At 59.8% G+C, this 20,445-nt stretch overlaps 1 protein-coding gene across 3 annotated transcripts in view; it reads right to left on the bottom strand.

Moving 5' to 3' along the window:
- The window catches only part of COL5A1 (collagen type V alpha 1 chain), a 147,794-nt gene extending 128,061 nt beyond the window's left edge, over positions 1-19,733 (bottom strand). For all 3 annotated transcript variants that reach the window (XM_055541604.1, XM_055541605.1, XM_055541606.1), the window contains exon 1: positions 19,215-19,733. In XM_055541604.1, coding sequence (XP_055397579.1) covers positions 19,215-19,341 — 127 coding nt within the window. In that variant the 5' untranslated portion in view covers positions 19,342-19,733. The remainder of the gene's footprint in view (positions 1-19,214) is intronic.
- Between the last annotated feature and the right edge of the window lie 712 nt (positions 19,734-20,445).

Raw genomic sequence — 20,445 nt, 5'->3', positions numbered from 1 at the left:
CTGGCCCTCAAGGAGCCCTGGGTAGAGGGTGGGAGCCTGGGGTGGTCATACACACCCTGATGCAAAACGGAAAAGCGGCTTGGTGGAGGGGGAAGCCCATATCTGTGATGGGAGAATGGGTGAATTGGTGGGTGGGTAAGCAGATTATGAGCTGGATCAATGGGTGGGCTTAGTCTGGATCATAGACGGGTGGGTGGGTGGAGGTATGGATGGATGTTTGGTTGGCTGGATGGATGGATGGACTGACAGATGGAAGAAGGGATAGAAGGATAGATGATTAATGGAAAGATGACAAAAAGGAAGGATGGATGAAACTCAACTTTGTAAACAGTTAAAAGGATAAATGGATGATGAGTGCGTGAATAAAGGAAGGAATGGCATCGCCTTGAAGACGCAGTTGATTAACTTCTCAAAGATTGTAGATACCATCCCTTTACTTGACAATCTACCCATCTTGGTGGCCTCACTCTCCCTTCTGGGCCAGAGGTGAAGCCCAATGTGATATGTGTGTCTTATTGGATAGATGGATGGATGATGGATGGTGGATAAAGACCCTCATGAGTTTAAACTGAATTTTGGCACCCAAAGTCTCATCTCTGATAAAGCCCCAGGCTCCGCCACCATCTCACTCACATCACGCTCTAGCCAAGCTAAACCCTGCATCCAGAGATGGAGAGCACAGAGTGTCCAGGCCTCTGCACATTTGGTTCTCTGTATTTGGAATCCTGTTCACCCACCCTCCACGCCTGGTGAATCCCTTTCACCATGCAGACCTCAGCTCAGGCACACTGCCTCTGGGAAGGACTTCCCCGGCCTCCCTGCTGGATGGGTGGTCCTCCTCACTGCCCACTCTTACAGAATGAGACTGAACTACGTGAGGTGACCCTCTGATTATTTTGGCCTATAAAATGGTAATTTCACACGATTCAACCAAACAGACTTATCTCCACTCTAAGGCTGTGGAATCCCACCAGGACATGGGAGTTGGTCATCTCCACTCTAAGGCTGTGGAATCCCACCAGGACATGGGAGTTGGTCATCTCCACTCTAAGGCTGTAGAATCCCACCAGGGCATGGGAGTTGAGGGCAGGGAGCCTGTCCAGCCTTTAGTTTCCAGCATGGGGGTCATGATCAACCCAATTCCCCTGGCACACCCGTAACACCATCAGATGAACAGGTGGACAAAGGGGTCTCAGCTCCTCCCCCCTCCCCAGCCCCCAGCTCTGTTCCAACAGGACAGAGCAGCAGCCTGGTAGGAATAACAGTGACTGAAACTGGGGAAAGTCCTCATTCCATCAGGGACCTCAGGGAAAGAAGTCTCCGTTGTCCCGTGACCCCACAAAGCCCCCTCCCTGATTGTCCATACCTGAGGTCCTCCAGGTGTGGGATCCTCAAGTCTCTCCTCTGAGCTGGCTTTACGGGTGGCAAGGCGCCTCTCAGCCAGTGGCGGAGACTGGAAGGACCCTGTGGCTCGGAACCGTGGAAGGGAACGAGCCTCATGACAGCAGGTGAGGGAGCATGGGGCCATGATGCAGGGTCACGAGTGATCACGGAGCCAGGACGGTGCTCATGGGGTTGGAGGTCACGGGGCACACCCACCGTGTGGCACCCAGCCACTCAGCACAGAAGCTGCCCCCCAGAAACGCGGTCACGTCCACGGCTCTCCAGTGCTTGCCCACCGTCATTGAATGACACGTGATCAATGTAGTCAGTTCCCTCCTGCACTGGTCTATAGGTCTTGTTTCTTTTCTTTTTCTTTTTTGGACTATCTAGGCTTTTATAATTGACAGAGTCATTCCAGCCAAAAGCGTGTGCCTGCCAGCAAGAAGGCACGCAGCTCCCAGGACAGCCAGCCCACGCTTCCATCCCGAGTCTCTATTCCCTACACACCTGCCCACCTTCCAACCAGCCCACCTGTCTGAGCAACACTCAGCCAATTCAAAAGATGCCAGAGAGAACTGCACGTCTGTGCGCCCAGCTGTCCCTTCCAGAGAAAACCACGGGTCCCCACGATTGTGCCTCCTTCCTTGTCCTCTATGAATACGCAAGTGTAGCTTTCTGTGGGTTCTCTCTAGAGGCGGATTCATTCTAAGAGGAGCTTTCTTCCCTTCTGTATGTTGGAGACTGATCCATTTCAGGAAGTACAAAGACACGGAGACACCACTCCTGCAGCTGCTAAGGGACCCTCCCCGGGAACCGCTCAGCGGCTTATCTGATGGCTCAAACGGCTCTCCTGACGGGCATCTGGTTGTTCCAGCCCTCACCTGCAGACAGCCGCAGCTCTGCTGCCGTCTGCAACAGACGTGTCTGCACACACATTGCCTGTATCCACAGGAGACATTCCGAGAAGCAGAGCTACCAGGTCCAATAGCATATGCACTTTAGTATTTCAACAGATACTGCAAAGAGCTTCCCAGGTGGCCCCAGTGGTAAGGAGCCCGCCTGCCAATGCAGGAGACATAACGAGACGTGGTTCGATCCCTGGGTTGGGAAGACCCCCTGGAGGAGGGCATGGCAGCCCACTCCCATATTCTTGCCTGGACCATGGACAGAGGAGCCTGGTGGGCTACAGTCCATGGGGCCACAAAGAGTCAGACACGACTGAAGAGACTTAGCACAAAGACTGCAAAAGCCTTTCCTAGAAGGACCGCCCGTGGGCACCAGCTCCCTCACCGGAGCCAGCAGGGCCTGCTCTTGGCGTGCGTTCTCCGTCCGCCTGGCCAGGTGAGAAGCTGGGTCTCCTCGGCCTTCACCTGCATCCCCTTCTTGTGAGTAAGGTCAAACACCTCCCTACATGCTTAAGAGCTACCGGTATTTTCTTTTCAAGAAGTAATCATATCTTTCGTCCATTATTATTATTAATTTTTTGGTTGGTTTGGTTCCTGGTCCTTTCTTATTGATTTGTAGGAGTTCTTTGACTATTAGAATATCAATCCTTTTTCTCTGATATACATATTTTCATATTGTTTTCTTACAGTGATGGGTAGTTTGGAGGAAGGGTGGGGAGTTAACCAGAGAGAAAATGTTGACTTTTTATGGAGTCAACTTCTTTTTTTATAACTTCTAGAATTTATGTCTTACTGAGAGAGGCCTTCTCATCTGAGATCATAAACCTCAGTCTCCCGTGTTTTCTTCTAGTAGTTTTATGGTTTCATTTTTTGAGTTCATATCATTGGGTCATCTGGAATGCATTTTGGTGTAAGACTGAGTCGGGTTCAACTTCTTTTTCCCAGAGGCTTCCTCCTTATCCCAGCCCAGTCCAATGACTAGGCCTTCCTTTCCCAGCCAACATGAAATGCTACCTTTATCAAAGTCTAAATTTCCACGGCTGCCAGGCCTTAAAAACAGCAGAGCAATGGCTACGCACCCCCTTCTCGTCCCACACAGAGGGGAGGCTTGCTGCTCACCCAGACCCCCGGGACACCCCCTCCCTCAGGCGGGCCCCAGAGGGGAGGGGTGAGCGCCCATGAAGGGAAGAGCTAGGGAAAACCCGAGTCAGTGTGCTCCACGGATGCACAGACGACATCAGAGATCTGGGGCAAGACCCGACGTCCAACACTGGGAGGCTCTTCAAGAAAATCAGGGCGATCACGGGTGTAAACAGCATGCCCTCCTGATGGAGCGACATGAAAAAGCCCTAAGCAGCTGCCCCGGGCGCGGCCCTTGTCTTAGGGAGCGGGTCTGGCGGGACAAGGCCCGGGCCGGGCTGCCTGAGCCCTGGAACTTGCTGATCAGCACGGTGAGCCGCCTCCGTCCGTTCCTTTTCCTCTGTGCTCAGACTCAGCGGGGTTCCAGTCTGGGGGTTATGGGGGATTTTTACTTTCTTCTTTATATTTTTTCTTATTTTCCAAAATGCCTATAATGAACATGTATCATGTAAGTAAAACTAAAGAGGGAAGAGAAGGGGGGCCACCCTCATGGAGAGGGACCCAGCTGGGCAGTCGGGGGCCCCGGCTCCCCCCAGGCCGTCCCCGTGGGCTCTACCTGCCCTCTGACCCGCAGGGTCCCGCACTCCAAGGGCACAGTTCATTCTCCCTCGAGGTATTACAGCGAGCCGGGCAGCACCAGGAAAGGGACACTTGTGGACGGGGAAAAGCCAGGTCCCGACTCCAGGACCCTCCAAGGCCTCGGGGTCAGCTTGTGTTAGGTCAGCCCCCCACCCACCCCGCAGCACCCCGCAGGGCCAGGCGAGCCCTTCCCACGGGGCTGCCCCCGACGGCCCCAGCACAGAAGCGGCAGACAGTCGGTGCTCAGTAGATGCTGAACTGCGTTTAGGAAGGCGGTCTCTTCAACCACCCTGGGCGAAGCCATGCCTGCCGCCCGTGGACCCCCGCAGCGCCATCGCCATTGGGCAGGTTCCACTGAGAAGCTGCGCTTCTAGAGCGCTTCCCGCCACGCGCCTCGGGAGGCCCACGGACACACGTTCCTGAGGCAGTACGTTCCCCTCGGGCAGCAGCAGCGGACTTTCGGGTTACAGACTCGGGGCAGGTGGGATTAACACTGGAGCCGGGCTCCACGTCCTAGCCCGAGTGAGCGCACCTCGTCTCCCTCCCACCCAGGCTGGCAGCCCGCAGCCCCCTCCCCTCAAGGCCAGGGACAGGACGAGGGGCCAAGGGTCGCAAGGACATAGGCGGGAGACCTGACCCGGAGGTCCCCCGGCCGGGCTTCCCCCCACCTCACCCCTGGGGCAGCCGGGGGCAGACAGTGTCGCCCGCCTTGCCAGCATCGGGCCGGACCTGCCCGCCTGGCACAGGCGAGGGGACGGCATCCTCTGCCGCTGCCCGGGTGCCGCCAGTCAGAACGGAAGGAAGAATCCACACTGCAACGTGAGAGAGAGCGGTGAGTCATCAGAGAGAGATGTACGGCGCAGAAGCTGACAACCCCGGTACGGGAGGGCGCTCAGACAGCGTGCGTGTCAGGCCTTCCCTGGGGGCGGTGATTCACGGGCACTTCCCAGCCGCAGGCATCACAGCAGACAACACTTGAGTGAGTGAGGAGAAAGAGGCCAGGATATTGACCAGGCATCAAAGTTTATGGGAAAGGCAGGTGCCTGGAGCCCAGAGCTTTTGGGGGGCTTACATTCCCCACAGAGGGCAGGTCGTGGAAACCGAGAGGCAGGCCAAGCTCGGCGAGAGCAGTGACCCCGGGGAGGGTGGCTTGGAGCACATGGTGCTCGATGCCAACATCTGTGCTCGCTGGGGTGGCGGGGGCGGGCACAGGAGGCCTCCTGGGACTACGCGAGTGATCTCTTACCTGCTCAGGAGTCCCGGAGAACAAGCAAGTCAAGGTAAGGACTCGGAAGTGAAGCAGGGCAGACAGAAGCTGGTGAAATGTAAAGACTTTCAAAACACAGCCAACAGTTTCTGGACGTGATTTAAAGGGTAAGATGACTGATGCTGAAATGAAAGGAGCCTGGGGTGAGAGGGTCTGGGAGGGTCCATCTGGAGAGACTGTGGATAAGAAGCAGGGTGGCAGCGGGAGAAAGGAGCGAGACGCCGGAAGGGCTGCAGGCCTGCGGGGAGGAGGAGGCCACGCTCGAGCCCCAGGTCTCTCGTTAGCGGAGTCAGCTGGACTAGTCCTCACAGGGCGGACCTCGTGGGCTTGCTGGGTGGAGTGAGAGATCACGAGTGTAGGCGAGCAGGGGATCCGTGCCCACGGGGCGGGAGACACCCCAGGGACAATGCTCACTCACACCTGCTAGGGTGCACGTGAGGCATGTGTGCGCACACACACGCACACACACGCACACACACACACACCCCCTCTGCTGGAAATGGGTCACGGGCTTGGGGATCCCCTGGCACGTGATGCATGTGTGCACACAGACACGCACACACACACACACACACACACACACACACACACAGACACGCACACACGCGCGCACACACACCCTCTGCTGCAAACAGGTCATGGGCTTGGGGATCCCCTGGGAGGTCTGTCTGGGCGGTTCCGACTGCTCTGTGGAGGTGAAAGCAGCGTCAGCGTGGACCATCCACACAGCCCTGAGTCTCGGACTCCATCCGGCACACCCCCTGGGCTGCTGGTCCACAACCGCCAGACCAGACTCCAGAGGGACCCTGGCAGACCCCCCGCCTCTTCTCTCCTCTGGCCCAGAATACCCACCTCCCCCAGATAGTGAGGGGCCCCCAACCTATCCCAGAACAGCTCAGGCCCCACACCTTTACAAGGACAGAAAATCATTCATCCCTGTTGGCCTCAGTAAGTTCTGTTGTTTAGTCGCTAAGTTGTGTCTGACTCTTTTGCGACCCCACGCTCTTCTGTCCATGAGATTTTCCAAGTGAGGACACTGAACCGGGTTGTCATTTCCTTCTCCAGGGGATCTTTCCAAGGGACTGAACCTACATCTCCTGCACTAGCGGGTGGATTCATTACAGAGCCCCTCACATCTGCCCACACTGCTCCAGAGAGCCGGTTCAAAGCGTGTCAGCCAACACCCTCCACACCAGGGGCACCTTTGGCTCCATCCCACAGCTCCTCCTTGACACCTCCTCACACGCTGCAGGCACAGAGGGAAGTGACAGGTCCAGAGAGACCCTGTGTGCGTGGAGATCCAAACTGCACCTCCTAAAGTCTTACCCAGAGCTAAGAGGAAGACACCCTCAGCTCTATTTCGCACATGAAGAAAGGACGTTTTGGAGGTCACAGCTCAGGACCGCGGCAGTCCTAGCCCCCCCGGCCACACCAGGGGTTTCTGGCAGCTAGAGCCGGGCTGCGTGCCTCCTTTGGCCTCGAGGTGAGCACACCTCACGTGGGCCTGAAACATGAGGCTTGGATGCTGTGACAGAGGACTCGGGCTCCGTCCACCCCCTGTCCGCCATGACTTCTGGCCACCGACCGTACCTCCAACTAGAAATGCCCGGGACCACATGTGCGGGATATGTGCTGTTCCCTTGGTTTCAAAGGAGCTGCAACTCCCTAACTTTTCCCAGTGGCATCTGCCTGGCCCGGACAGTGGGGTAGGTGGGCCACCCAAGGAGTAAACTTTCTGGAGGACTCTGACAACTCTCTAGGACTCATGACCCACCCTAAGGGAAAAGCAGGAGCAGAGCTCTTGAGCCTGGCCCTTGGTAAGCCCACTGACGTCCTTCAACAAAGGGCGGGCTCAGGAACCAGGCCCCCGGGCACTGCTTCTCTCCCAGGGTTTTTTATTTTTCTTTTCTGAAATGCTGATAGTTTAAAGATGTGGGTTCTTCCCTGGCCCAGCTTCTCTGACCCGGAAGAGGTGGTGGCTCGGCTGCCCCAGCTTCACTCTGGAAACATCTGATGGGCTGCTCGGCCTGCACCTGGCCCTCAGAGTGGGAGGGGCCTGACGCGCGCCCCAGCCTCGTCGCTGGCAACGCTTGGCTCCCTGGCACAAGCCCTGCGTGCCTCTCCAGTCGTGTGTGAACCGATGTCAAACAGGCAGGACCCACCTGGATACAATCCTCCCCTATCGCTCCTTCCTTCCTGCTAAAACGGAAAAAATGACTCAGCCAGGACAGCTCATGCCCAAACACAAACACAGCTAAAGGCTAGGCCGCCCCAGCTTCACCTGACTCGAGCAGCGGGAGGAGGATCCGGAGGGGCCTGGGACTCGGGGGGCTTTGGAAGGGGAGCTGAACGTGCACTGCTTCCTCCTGACCCTGGACAGGCGCCCACCTCCAGCCTGGGCCCCAGAGGACAGGGTGGGGGCAGCCACCAGCTTTCAGCAGCCTCCCCACCCCTCTGTGCCGGGATGAAGGCCCCAGGGAAAAAGATGGGGCTAAAACCCCACCTCACAGTGATGTCTGCTCTCGGAAGGCCCTGTCCCCAGGAGGCTGGGTGAAACTCAGTTTCCACAACACAAATGCTATTTTAAAGGCTCTGCTACTCACTAGCTGTGGGGCTTCTGGGAGCCTCAGTTTCCTTGCCTGTAAAATGGGGCTACCTCTTGCCCAGAAAAGATGTCATCAGGATAAAACAGTGTATGAAAGCCCTTAGAGTAAGGTAGAGGAGAGGGAGGGAGGGAGGGAGGAAGCAAGCAGAAACCCCCACCCCGTGCCACCCAGCCCTCGACAACAGCCCTCCCCAGTGTTTGCAAATCCTGCTCATGTCCAGGCAGCTGTGTGCAATCAGACAGGCCCTGTCCAGGAAGGGGAGGTGGGAGCTGGTCCATGCAGAGGCCCCGAGGCAGGCGCTGCAGGGTGTGGGAAGACAGGCGCCCTCCCAGCCGGGGACACCAGGGCGTGAAAAGGGAAGAAGACAGAGCGTTCCCACTGGCAGCAGCTTTCCTTCGGTTCTGCAAACAGGAAGCTTGAAGACGTTCAGAAGCTCCAAATTTGGGGATATCAAGGTTAAAACCCTGGGGCTCTGGAGGCCGGGTTTCGGCAAGTTCCCTCCGGATGCTGTCTGCCCGCACCAGCTGAGCTCCCCGACGGGGGTGACCGGCAAACAACGGTCATCACACCCGCCCTGGACAGAGGAACCCCGAGACGGGAGCCCTGAGCTCCCCTCCAGCCCCGGAGTCCCAGAACAATCCTTTGAGGCTCAGAGGCCCTCCCCGGATGGTGGAGCTCTGAGACCACCCGGTTCCCCCAGCCTCAGGACACCAGGCAGAGCCCACCAGCAGGTGACGGCCACACATTGGGGTCTGGTTCTCCTGCCCCTCTGCTCTCAGCAGCCTGTGACCCTAGAGACCGCCTCGTCCTCTAGGCCTGAAGGCGGGAGGCCAGACCGACCACTGACTCCGTGAGCCCTCCCAGTAAAATATCCAACTCCTTCCTGGGGGGCTGGGCCTGCCCACCATCAGGGCCCCGCACTCCTGGAGTGAAAAAGCAAGCCTGACACTGCTCCCACATTAAATGAGGAGGAAGATTCCATGGCGCCCCCCCAAGCATAGCTGCAGAATGCACCCCCTGCCCCTTGCGGACTCGCCCCCTCGGGCTCCAGCTGGGTCCTTTGCACTGACTGTTTGGCCTCCTCCAAGGCCCAGCTGTAGCCCAAACCCGAAGTGACCACTCTACTCCTGCTCTATTGCCAGCACCTTATAGAAACTTTATACAAACTGCTGCCTCCCTGCTCCGCTGGACATGATAACAGTACAAAAGAGCGCCAGCGATACGGAATCATCGTCACTGATCGACCGGTAATGACCGCCGCGGCCTGGGTAGCGGCGGCGGTCACCGTCCCCAGCATGCTTCCGTGTCTGTTCTCCTGCTCTGAAGGTGGGGTGCAGGACACCCCGCCAAGGGCCCATGTCCACACGCAGGTCACCTTCCACCTTTCAGCTTCAGGTGTGGGGATGAGCCACGCTGGACCAGGAGGTTAAGCAAGGCACTAGAGGTCACACGGCTGGGAGTCCAGACCCTGCTCTTGGCCTCCAAAGCCAGGGTCCCAGCCTCCATGCGCTGAAGCATCACTGCTTTCCGGCCTCATCCCCTAACTCCCCTTCTGAAAGTCGCAGGAATGACTGACTGGGAGCTGGCCGTGGAGGCTGGCCCCACACGGTGGGGAGGTGGGGGTGTCGGAAGAAGGTTCAGACCTCCCGTCTGGTACGCCCAGTGTTTCCCAAAGTGCCCTCAGCTGGTCATTGGCATCAGATCTCTAGGGGCAGGCCCCAGGCTCCACCCCAGACCCTTGGATCCCAGATCTGAGAGGCAGGGCCTGCCGTGGCTGAAGCTCTGGTCTCACAGGGTCCCCATCAAAGACCTCCTGGTAGGAAACCGGATCTGCTCACCAGACTCTCTTGTTCCCAGGCAACCCCGGGCCAGGTCCCCAGACCTGGAGGACTCCACCCTCTGCAAAATGCCAGCAAAGCTGAGTTTGGGGCCCAGCCCTCCACTGGGACAATCTGGGGGCTCCAAATACAAATGCCGGGGCTCTAACGCATGGCAACACAAGCAACAAGAGCCTTTAGTCCTCCCAGCGGACCTCTGGGGCAGGTGTCACCAGCTTATACCCATTTCACAGATGGGGGGACTGAGACTCAGGGGAGTATTTCTAGGTGCCTCAGCATCTGTGCCGAGCCCAGGCACACGGGGACAGGTAGGAGGCAAGGGCCCTGCCCTCTCGGCTCACCAGGGCGCTGAGATCCTGGGGCTGGCAATGGCCCATCCTCCTTCTCACTGGACCTGGCTGAGCTCCTTCTTGGTGTCCCTCCCCTACTGAGATGTGCAGTAAACACAGAGGAACAGCCTCGTGACCTGACATCAGGGATGGCCTCAAAGCAAACAGGTGGAGGGGAGTCGGGGGCGAGTGCTGGGGGTGGCGACGGGGGTGCTGAGGGAGTGGGAGGGGGGCTGGACCACGTGAGAGTGGCCTTGGGCTGATCCTCATCAAATCCACGAGGACCTGGGGATCTGTTGCGCTGTGTTTGATCTGTCCCCGAAAAACAACAACAACACTCTCAGAGCCAAGCCCCAATAAACCCTTCCTCCTTAGGCTGACTTCCCCCACCTCCCAGTCGCCCTGATCTCCTTTATTGCAGAATGAAAGAGTCTTCTCTTAGAAGGGAGTGCTCATCCTCTGGCAGGGAAGAAAGTGAAGCATCACTGCTCCTTCTAGAAAGTGGGGAGGGCACGCAACGGGGGGAGGACTTGTCTCTTCTTCTCTCCCGCCGTGCGGCCCCCCTGACGTGCCCCCAGCATCTGTGCTGATGCCTGCGGGCCCCTGTCTCAGATGAGGGAGGCGGTCCTGAACACCGGCCGCCCTCCCATGCCCCCTGGGAGGAGGTCCTGAACACCAGCCGCCCTCCCACGCCCCCTGGGAGGAGGTCCTGAACACCGGCCGCCCTCCCACGCCCCCTGGGAGGAGGTCCTGAACACAGGCCGCCCTCCCACGCCCCCTGCCCTCTGCAGTCCAGCTCCTCCTTGGAAATGCGGGCCGAGCCTCCCACCACCCTGCCCAGGTGTGAGCCCCGCAGCCTCACCCCAGCCCGTCCCAAGCGCTGGGCCCACCACAGAGGACCCCTGGATGCTCCTCAGGTGCCAGGGTCCACTGACACGCAGCTGTTGCCCAAGCCGTGCTTTCCAATCTAAACCATGAACTTAAATAACATTGAGAGTTGGACTATAAAGAAAGCTGAGCACAGAAGAATCGATGCTTTTGAACTGTGGTGTTGGAGAAGACTCTTGAGAGTCCCTTGGCCTCCAAGGAGATCCAACCAGTCCACCCTAAAGGAGATCAGTCCTGAGTGTTCATTGGAAGGACTGATGTTGAAGCTGAAACTCCAATATTTTGGCCACCTGATGCAAAGAGCTGACTCACTGGAAAAGACCCTGATGCTGGGAAAGACTGAGGGCAGGAGGTGAAGGGGATGACAGAGGATGAGATGGCTGGATGGCATCACCGACTCAAAGGACCTGAGTCTGAGTGAACTCCGGGAGTTGGTGATGGACAGGGAGGCCTGGCGTGCTGGGATTCATGGGGTCACAGAGTAGGACACAACTGAGCGGCTGAAATGAACTGAAATAACATTAGTGATAATTCCCTGGAAAAGAAGACATTTAGAAGCGCTATTCCCTGCACTTCCATTCGAGAACGAGCTCCTCACCCCACCTTCTTGACCTGAACATTTTCTGGTCCAAAAGGTGCAGAAGGTGCAGTACCCCTTCCTACTCCTCTGCTCAAAACCAACCGGGATGTGCGACCCTCTTCTCCTAGAAGAGCAAGGTCTGTCTACACAGATCACTGACATGGAGACCGTCCCCTCCACCCTCAGGCCAGGAGGACACATAACAGTCTTCAAGAAGGAAGCTAGAACTGCCCACCAGCATTTTAGATTCTCCCCAAAGAAAAAGGGCAAAAGAAGAGAAGAAACAGCGAAGGCAGGTCCCAGGGACCTCACCCCAGCAGACAGGAGAACAACACCTCCCCAGACAGGGCCCCTGCAGACTGAACCTGAGGGCCCAGGGCTGGAGAAGGCCCACCTTTGCTCCTCCGCTTGGGCAGGGCCCAGGCCCCAGTCCCCAGCCAGCTTTCCCCTCACCTGCCACACAACAGGGTCCCCTAGCTGCCCGCCATGGGCCAGGGCCCCCGTTCCACGGGCGCACAGCTTCTCCTACCCTCCCAAAGATGACCCTGACGAGGAGCAAGATGAGACTACACACACTCCTAGTTTTATGTATCAAAAATGAAGAAGGAAGAATTGAGGCTGAGGTGCAGAAGCTACTCGCAGTTGAAGGCCATGGGCCTCCTTCTGAAGCACAAGGACCCTGCCACTAACGGTGTGTGTGCTAAGCTGCTTCAGTCGTGTCCAACTCTTCCGACCCCATGAACTGCAGCCCACCAGGCTCCTCTGTCCATGGGATTCTCCAGACAAGAACACTAGGGTGGGTTGCCATGCCCTCCTCCAGAGAATCTTCCAGACCCAGGGACTGAACACGTTTCCTATGGCTCCTGCATTGCAGGTGGGTTCCTTACCACTGAGCCAAAGGAGAAAGCCCCTCCGAGGGACACCTCCATTCAAACTCATAGGAGGGTGGGGCTCCAAAAGCCATACGCCCTGGCAAAGCAAGCTGGCCTCTGATTGGCCAGAGCCCCACAGGCTGTCTGGTACCGCCCTCTGATTGGCCAGTGGGCCATTGGCGGGTGCCTCCCCTGATTATCTGCTGACCTAGGGGCTGTCAGGTACAGCCCTCTGATTGGCCAGTGGCCCAGGGGCTGGCGGGTGCCTCCCTCTGATTGGCCAGAGCCCCAGGGGCTGTCAGGTACCACCTTCTGATTGGCCAGTGGGCCAGGGGCTGGTGGGTGCCTCCCTCTGATTGGCTGGTGGCATCATTTTACTAGCTGGTGTATGTTTCACTGCCTCCCACTTTGCACTTCACTGGACATTACGGCCTGTTCGCAGGTCTGATTCCCTCACTGCACCGGAAGCTCCTGCAGGGCTGAGATGTTCACCTCTCACTCACCTGCGCACCTGCTCCTGGCGCCCGGCACTGGTCTGAGTCGCATTTGAGGTCTGCAAAGGCTTCAGGCAGAGCCACTGTCCCGCCCGAGTTTTCCACACAGGACCAGTCTCTCCTGCGTCCCCTCTGCGCCGACACAGAAAGGGCCTCGCCCTCGCCCTCTGGTTACCCCGCCGGCAGAGCGGAAGACAGTTGCTTTAATCTCAGCGGAAGGCGGGAAGCGATTTTTCCAATGCAAGAGTTTTTACAGTTAAATCACTCCAGTTACATACACATATTTTGATGTCATTTCGTACATTTATTTTTTTTAAAATAAAGAGGCTAATAAAGTCCCTGTTGCCAAGGTGCTGGCAGGAAAGAACAGTACAGAAGACTGAATTTCCCCTGAAAGAATATAGGCCTAGGAATCAGAAAATAAAAGAATCCACCCCCCCTCCCCATTTCACGTACAGAGACGTCACAAGAAATCGGCCCCTGGGGCTCTGTGTAATGAAACATTGACAAAAGTGGGTCAGATCGTGGTTCCATTTCTTAGGTCTGAGTCACCCAAGAGTGGAGACATTTATTCCAACTGTGGGTTATGATGTAGGCTGGGAATCTGCCAGAAAAATTACAGAGTGAGTCGAAGCTGATGGGATGACGGCTCAGACAGTGTGACAGGTATAACACAGAGCAGCCCGCCCCCCACGAATCCCCACGCACCCAGTGCAGCATTCATCCATCCGCTCCTTCCATCAACTTTGCTCCAGCTGCTCGGGCCGTGGGGATGTACGAACAGCGTCTAAGTTAGCAAGGCCCCGCCCCCCCTCCAGATGCCCTGGCAGACCATCAGCCATCACCCATGGTCACGTCTCAGGAGCCAGAGTCCTTGAAATGGGACGTGGGCAGGTCCATTCCCACCACTTGGCCCCAATCCCCGCTGGTAAAGCAGGGGTGGCCTGAGGAACGGCGTGCTGGACACGACTGCCCACGACCTCTGCCACCTCCAGGCCAAGGCTCGAGGCTCAGACCAGACCGAATGATTTGCAGACAGAGCCATGAACTCATGGCGGGGAGGGGGGGCTCTCTGAATGAGAACCCCTTCTCATTCACAAGACGGAGAGAGTGACTCGCAAGGCCAGCCAATGAGCAGAGCGGGGAACTCGCCCCAGACCCACTGCCCCTGCCACGCGGGGGCCCAGAGCGGACGAACGGTTACAGCGGTGCTGGGGACACCTCCCGTACTGAGCCCCGTCCGAAATCCTGCGGGGCGGCGTCCCTGGTGGCTCCGTGGTGAAGAACACAAGTTCGATCCCCGGTCTGCGAGGATCCCACATGCCCTGGAGCAACGGAGCCCACGCACCACAGCTACTGAGCCTGTGTTCTAGAGCCCGGGAGCCGCAACTGCTGAGCCCGAGCGCCAAGAGCCCGTGGTCCCCAAGATACGCCACCACAAAGACGAGCCTGTGCCTCACAACTCGAGACCAGCCCCCACTCTCCGCAACCAGAGGCAGCCTGAGCCGCAGTGAAGGCCAGCACAGCCAAAAATAAATAAAATCTTATTTTAAAAAATCCCGCAGGAGCCGCAGTCATCCCCTTTCCTACAGATGGGAGCCTGGCGGGGGTGGGCAGGATGCTGACCCAGCTGCGGGCCGCCCACCCCAGGGCATCACGCATACTGGGCCTTCACGCCGCGGGTGTGGCAGGGCAGCTCTGCCCACAAGAAGGGCCAAAACAGGCTGTGCCTGCAGGACCTAAGTACCCCCGGAGCCAGGCCAAAAAGCTTAAGGCATATTTGGCCAAGTGCTGGCCAGATGAGTCGATTACAGGGGAGAAATAAACAGAGGGAAAAGCAGAAGCTATAATCTAACATCGCCCTCCTGTGAGCAAAAAAAAGACTCCTCAGATTATCAGACCCAGCTGGACCGGCTTGTCCTGGGCCGGACCCGCAGCCTCATGGATGCCCGGCGGGCTCCGTGGCCACCGGTCGCCTCCCGTCTCCCCAGCAGGGACGGGGTGCGGGGAGGAGAGACGTGGCCTGGCCGTGGGCGCCTCAAACACCCCAGGCCCTGCCTGGGCAGACCATTAAAACACAGGGACCTGTGTGTGGATGAGGACATGCACACCTGTGTACGTGTATACACCCACCAACACACATCTCACACACGCAGACACACGCATCCAAACACACCACATGCACACACATGCATGCACAAATATATACAAGTGCACACACGTGTACAGCCCCCTGTTGGGCTTGTAAAGCCCTTTCACATACATGGCCTAGGGCGACCTTTACTGCCATCCTGTGAGGTGACAGACGTGGGAAACGGACCCTCCCGAGCACATGGGGGGCTGAAGAGGGTGCGGGAGGGGCCAGGCCGAGCCACTTGCGGATGGCAGAGCCCCCGGGGTCTCACCGGGCCCAGAACCTCCCACTGGATGCTCACAGCTAGAGACAACAGGGGCAACGCTGCTTCCTCCTTCCGCAGAATCACCACCCCGAACAGCAGCCACAAAAGGCCCTCCGCTCATTGGAGAAGGTGCCCCCACACTCCACTCCCTGTCTTCAGGGATCACCCCGACCCGTCTACACAGCTACTCTCAGAGCAAGGAAGCCGTGTCCCCCCGTTTCCCAGAGGAGAAAGCTGAGGCACGGGCCTGGCCCCCACCCAGACAACCCCTTAGAGGCAGAGGAACCCTCCCTGCAGCCCTGGGTTCAGTGACCTGACAGCCAAGGACTGTCCCCCAACCAGGGCCCAACACGGGCAGGACCCCCAGGCCAGGGCAGGCGGCACCCCTCAGGTGGTCTCGGTGCGGGGCCCAGAGAGGGTTAAGGACAGCCCAGCTGCCCTCCTGTCCCTTTCGAGACCCCCCTCTTCTCACAGCGGCCACTTCTGCTGGCACAGCATCCCGGGGCAGGCAGCCCTGGGGGCGCCCCGCCAACCGAGTTAATGAGGGGCTTTCCAGCCAAGGGGAGCAGCCCCAGGAGAACGAAGCAATGGGGCTGGGAAGGTCCTGCCAGCAAGGAGCACGGATGAGACAACAGCCAGAGGGGGAGGCGGGCACCTGCTAAGGGGGCCCCTTGGCAACAAAAGGAAGGAGAAAGGTTGAGTTAGCAGCACCTCCTCCAGGAAGCCGCCCCGGATCTCCCCAAGGGGGCCGACCCTCCACCCTGTTTTCAAGGATGCTCGGCCAAGACAACGAGCGGTGCAATGACCAGCGTCCACGGGTGGGCCTCCCCCCAGCCTGTGGGCCCTCCGTCACCTCTGCCTTCCCCACAGCCAGGCCCAGCCGAGGCAAGGGCTCCCAGAGTTGGCAGCTCCCCCGGGTGAGTGAAGGGCCTGGTGAAAGGGGGGTGGAGGCTGCAGGCCTGCAGGTCACGGTGGCCCTCGATGGCCTTGGGTACAAAGCGGGGAGGGGGCAGGAAGAGACCGGAGAGGAAGGAGGGAGAGAAAGGAGGGAGGCAGCGAAACACTCGGCTGGCTGGGACCCCCCTCGGCCCCGGTGAGCCCCAGGCCTCCCCAGGCACAGAGAGCAGGCAGACCCAGAGTCTGGGGCCTCAGCCCCCCGCGCCTGGGCCTCTCTGAACACCAGCGCCCTCACAGCCCCATAGGCCAGGGTACGAGTCCAAGACGACGATGTCGGCACAGATCTATCAGTACACCAGGCAAGGGCCAGCGACTTTGCTCCAAATGTTACCACGCGTGCTGGCCTCCCAGGGGCCGGGGACCCCGCCCTGCTCCTCGTGGCACACCCGGGGCTCCAGTGAGGGTGCAGCAACGGGGCCTTGGGGTGCCTGACTCATCCTCGACCCTCGGGGGCTCGCTGTTACTAAGTGATGGGCGGGAGGCCATGGGGGGGGTCTGTTCCCCACACCCCTTTGCGCCCCCCAACCCTATCTGTGACCCGGGGCGGAGGCAGGGATGGGAGACAGGGCCAGACAGCCAGAAGGCAGGGTGGGCAGGCGGGCAGTGCTCAGCGAAGGGCGTGGCCGTGGTGAGAGTCCAGAAATATCTGAAGGGTGGGGTCGTGGGGCAGGCTCTGGCTGGCACCCCAGGAACAGCCCCGGAGCAGCACTGGGGAGAAGGGCCTTTGTGCTTCCACCCCAGGGAGGGGACTCCTGCCTGTGGCCACTGCCGGCTGGCAGTGACCCCAGCTCCAAGCCCTCTGGCCACGGAAACCTGGACCAGAGGAGAGAGAGGCTTGGGGAACCAGCTTGCCTTCTGAACCCCTCCCACTGACTGTTCTTTTATGGGGAGGAGGGGGGAGGGGAGGAGAAGATGGAAAAGGCTGTCTTTCCAGCCAACTGGATTGAGTCAGAGGAAATTTAACCATTTGGTGACTGTCAAGTCCCACAAAACTTGGACAACTCTTCCGACCAAATAATTGCCAAAAGCGACCACGTGACCGGCGTCAACCAATGTTGTGCCGAGGAGATGACCTCAATTTCCAAATATTGGGGTCATGTTTCATTTCACTTACTCTCCTTTGCCCGTTACAATGTTAAACGGCCCCAAACGCAATCTGACTTTTCATGCCTTTACACACTTGGCCAAGAAGAAGGTAGGAAAAAGAGCCATGTTCGGAGAGAGCTCAGAAAACATCTGGTGAATCTCAAAATGGAGAGGAGACGAACTGCACCCCCCCACCCCCGCCCTGGATCTCAGTGGACAGCCGCTCCTGCGGACTGACGACGCCTTCCAAAAGGGTCCCACCCTGGAAAGGGAGGTCTGTGAAACCCACCCAGAGAGGTGGCTTCTTTGCAGGCGCTCAATGTCTCTTTGGCAGGAGCCAAATGTCTAAGTCCACAGCCATGGCCCAGGCGCTGACCCCATGCCCGCCTCAGTCAGGACGGGAAAGAGGAGGCAGGGGGCAGAGAAGGCAAACAGCCCGCTCCAGACCCAGACGAACACTCGCTCTGCGTGCTCCCCAGCCCCAGCTGTGGGGGTTTGGACTCCCCTTAAGGATTCCCACCTGACCTCCTGGGGGAAAGCCCAGCAGAGGAGCAAGGGCAGGGTTATATGGTTTTGTCTCTGACGGATGCCCAACACAGCTGCCCTGACCACATCCCCCGGCCCGCTCCACACCACCTCCCTGGAGGCTGCTGCTGTCCCCCACCTCCAGTGGCCCCAGGAGAAACCCAAAGCCTGTGAGCTGAGCTCAGGATCCAGGAAACGCGGGTGGCAGTCCAGGGCTGAGATCCGACACCCCCAGAGCCAGCCCAGGCTCCCCACACCTTCCCCAGCCCCTGACCAGCTGGACACCCTGATTCCTGTTCACCCTGTCTGGCCCACCAAGCACTCACGTGCCAGCAAAAAGGGACAGAATACCTTGATTGGTAAGAGGAAGGTGGAAGTGATTCTTCCTGTATGTCTTCAAATTACAAAGCAGAGCAGAGTGTGGGCTCTGAAGTGGCGCTGTCTCTGGGGGAGGGGGGCCTGGCTGGTCCAGCTGTCCCCTGGGCCACTGTCCCCTCCCTGTGCCTGCACTCTCCCTGAGCCTGCTCTGAGTCCATCTCCCATCAGCTGATGGGAGACTTTGAGGGCCACGAGCTCTGTTGGAAGACCTACCCCATGGGATAGGCAACCACAGAAGTGATGCTTGGAACACCACCGGCATCAGGAAAGTGTGTGGGAGGCAGTGGGGGCGGCAGGCATCCAAGCAGGCGCCCCGTGGGTGCTGGCCGGCTGGACGCCACCCGCAGGAGAACGCTCCTTCTAAGGCCAGACCTCTGGCAGAAGTCCCGTCTGTGCTTCATGTAAACCCCCGGCAGCCCAGACCCGGCAACATCTCCCGGCCTTGCGCCTAGAATTCCGTCTTTGGGCGGGAAAGCTGCTAAGACCCTAGAAAACCTGCTTCCCAGGAGAAGGCGGGGGAGGGGGGCTCCGTTTCTGGGATTCCCGTCCCCCGCCCTCCACTCTCGGCCCCCCATCCCAGGAGGCCCGGCCAGAACTGACCCGCTGTGACTCTAGGGGGCGACCCTTCCCGGGTTTCAGGAAAGGAAGTTGTGCTGCGCGCCTGCGATGTGGACAGAGAAGGTAAAGTTTCGGGACAAAAGTCTGCCTGCCTGGTGGACAGCCCCTCCGGCGCATCCTACGCGGAGCCCCAGCCTCGGGTCCCCCGACGGCCCCGGCGGTCGGCCCGTTTGGCGCGGGGGAAGGCTGTGCCGGCGCGTCTCCCTCTCCGGGGCCCCCAGCTAATGGCATTCGGAGTCTCGGGCCGCGCATTCCACAGCCAAGCGGGGAAGGTCGTGCAGGCGCAGAAGAGGCCGGGCGCCCGGGGATGACAGCCGTGCCGGCCCCGGCGGCCCGCGGCCCCCAGAGCCCTGGCGCCCCGCGCCCTTACCTGCGCGGCTCGGAGGCGGCGCCCACAGCAGCAGCAGCAGCAGCAGCAGCAGCGGCGGCGGCGGGGACAGCAGCGGGGCACCCGGGCGGAGCGGGCTGCGCGCTTTCCAGCGGGTGTGGACGTCCATGCCGGAGGGGCGCGCGGTGCGGGGCGCGGGGCGGGCGCGTGGGGACGCACGGGGCGCGGAGCACGGCCCGGGCAGCGGACTCAGCGGGGCCGGCACGACCTTAGGGAGTCATGGGAGCAGCCGCCGGCCCGTTCTCTTTGTGGCCGTGGCCCCCGGGAGGGTCGGCTGGCGCGCTCGCCCACGGCCGGGAGGGCTCGACCTCGGTCCGCGGGGCGCCGGGACCCCGCTAGGCTCGCTGGCCCCCGCCTCCTCGTCCCCTCCGGTTCCTTCTGGCCTCCTCCTCGCCGCCGCCGCCCCGCGACTCGCTCCCCTGGGCGCTGCGCTCGAGTGAGGTCCGGCGCCGGCCGCGGGGACGAAGGAGGAGTGCGACCTCGCCTCGGGCGCCGAGCACTTTTCCCCCTTCCCCTCCCGCCCTCGCTCCTGGAAGGCACCCGCGGAGGCCGGGGCTCCCCGGCACCCGCAGCAAATCAGAGCGGCCGCTGGGCTCGGCCGGGCCGGCCCCCGCTTCCCACTGGGCGCCGCGGGCAGGGAGGTGGGGCCAGCGGGCGAGTGGCGGCGACGAAGGGGCTGGCCCGGGGCGGGCGGGGACCCGAGCGGGCACTGCCCCCGGCTCTGCCGGCGTTCGCGCGCGGACGGAGCCCCCCAAGGCCGATCCTGGACCCCCACTTTTCCCGCCCCAGGTGCCCACACCTGGCCGAGCCCCAGAACCAGTGTGGAGGCACCCTGAGTTCGAGCATTTGGAGTTAAAAAAAAGTTGCAGCTCACCCCGCCTAACTTTTTCACGTTCTTGGAGTTGAGAGCTCCTCTTCTGGGTGGAGACTGGACTTCCAATCCAGCCAGATCGGGGCGCCCAAGACTGTAGCAGGCGCGTCCACCCCGACCCACGACCCGCTCTCCACCTTCCCGCACGGCAGACTGGGCATCCCTGCCCACGCTGAGGTCTGGACTCCCGAGAGGTCCTGGGGGGGTGGAGGGGGGGGAGCGGGGCGATCTTGGAGGTCACACATCTGGGATATTAATCAGGCGGAGGTCGCCAGCACCCCCTCCCCCCTCGCTCCTCCTGCATGGAGACCCCTCTGCTGCAACAAGGGAAGCCAAGGAGAC

Source organism: Bubalus kerabau, chromosome 11 (assembly GCF_029407905.1).
Source record: "Bubalus kerabau isolate K-KA32 ecotype Philippines breed swamp buffalo chromosome 11, PCC_UOA_SB_1v2, whole genome shotgun sequence".
NCBI lineage: Eukaryota > Metazoa > Chordata > Mammalia > Artiodactyla > Bovidae > Bubalus > Bubalus kerabau.
The sequence above is the reverse complement of the archived record's forward strand: the minus strand, read 5'-3'. Positions and strand labels throughout refer to the sequence as shown.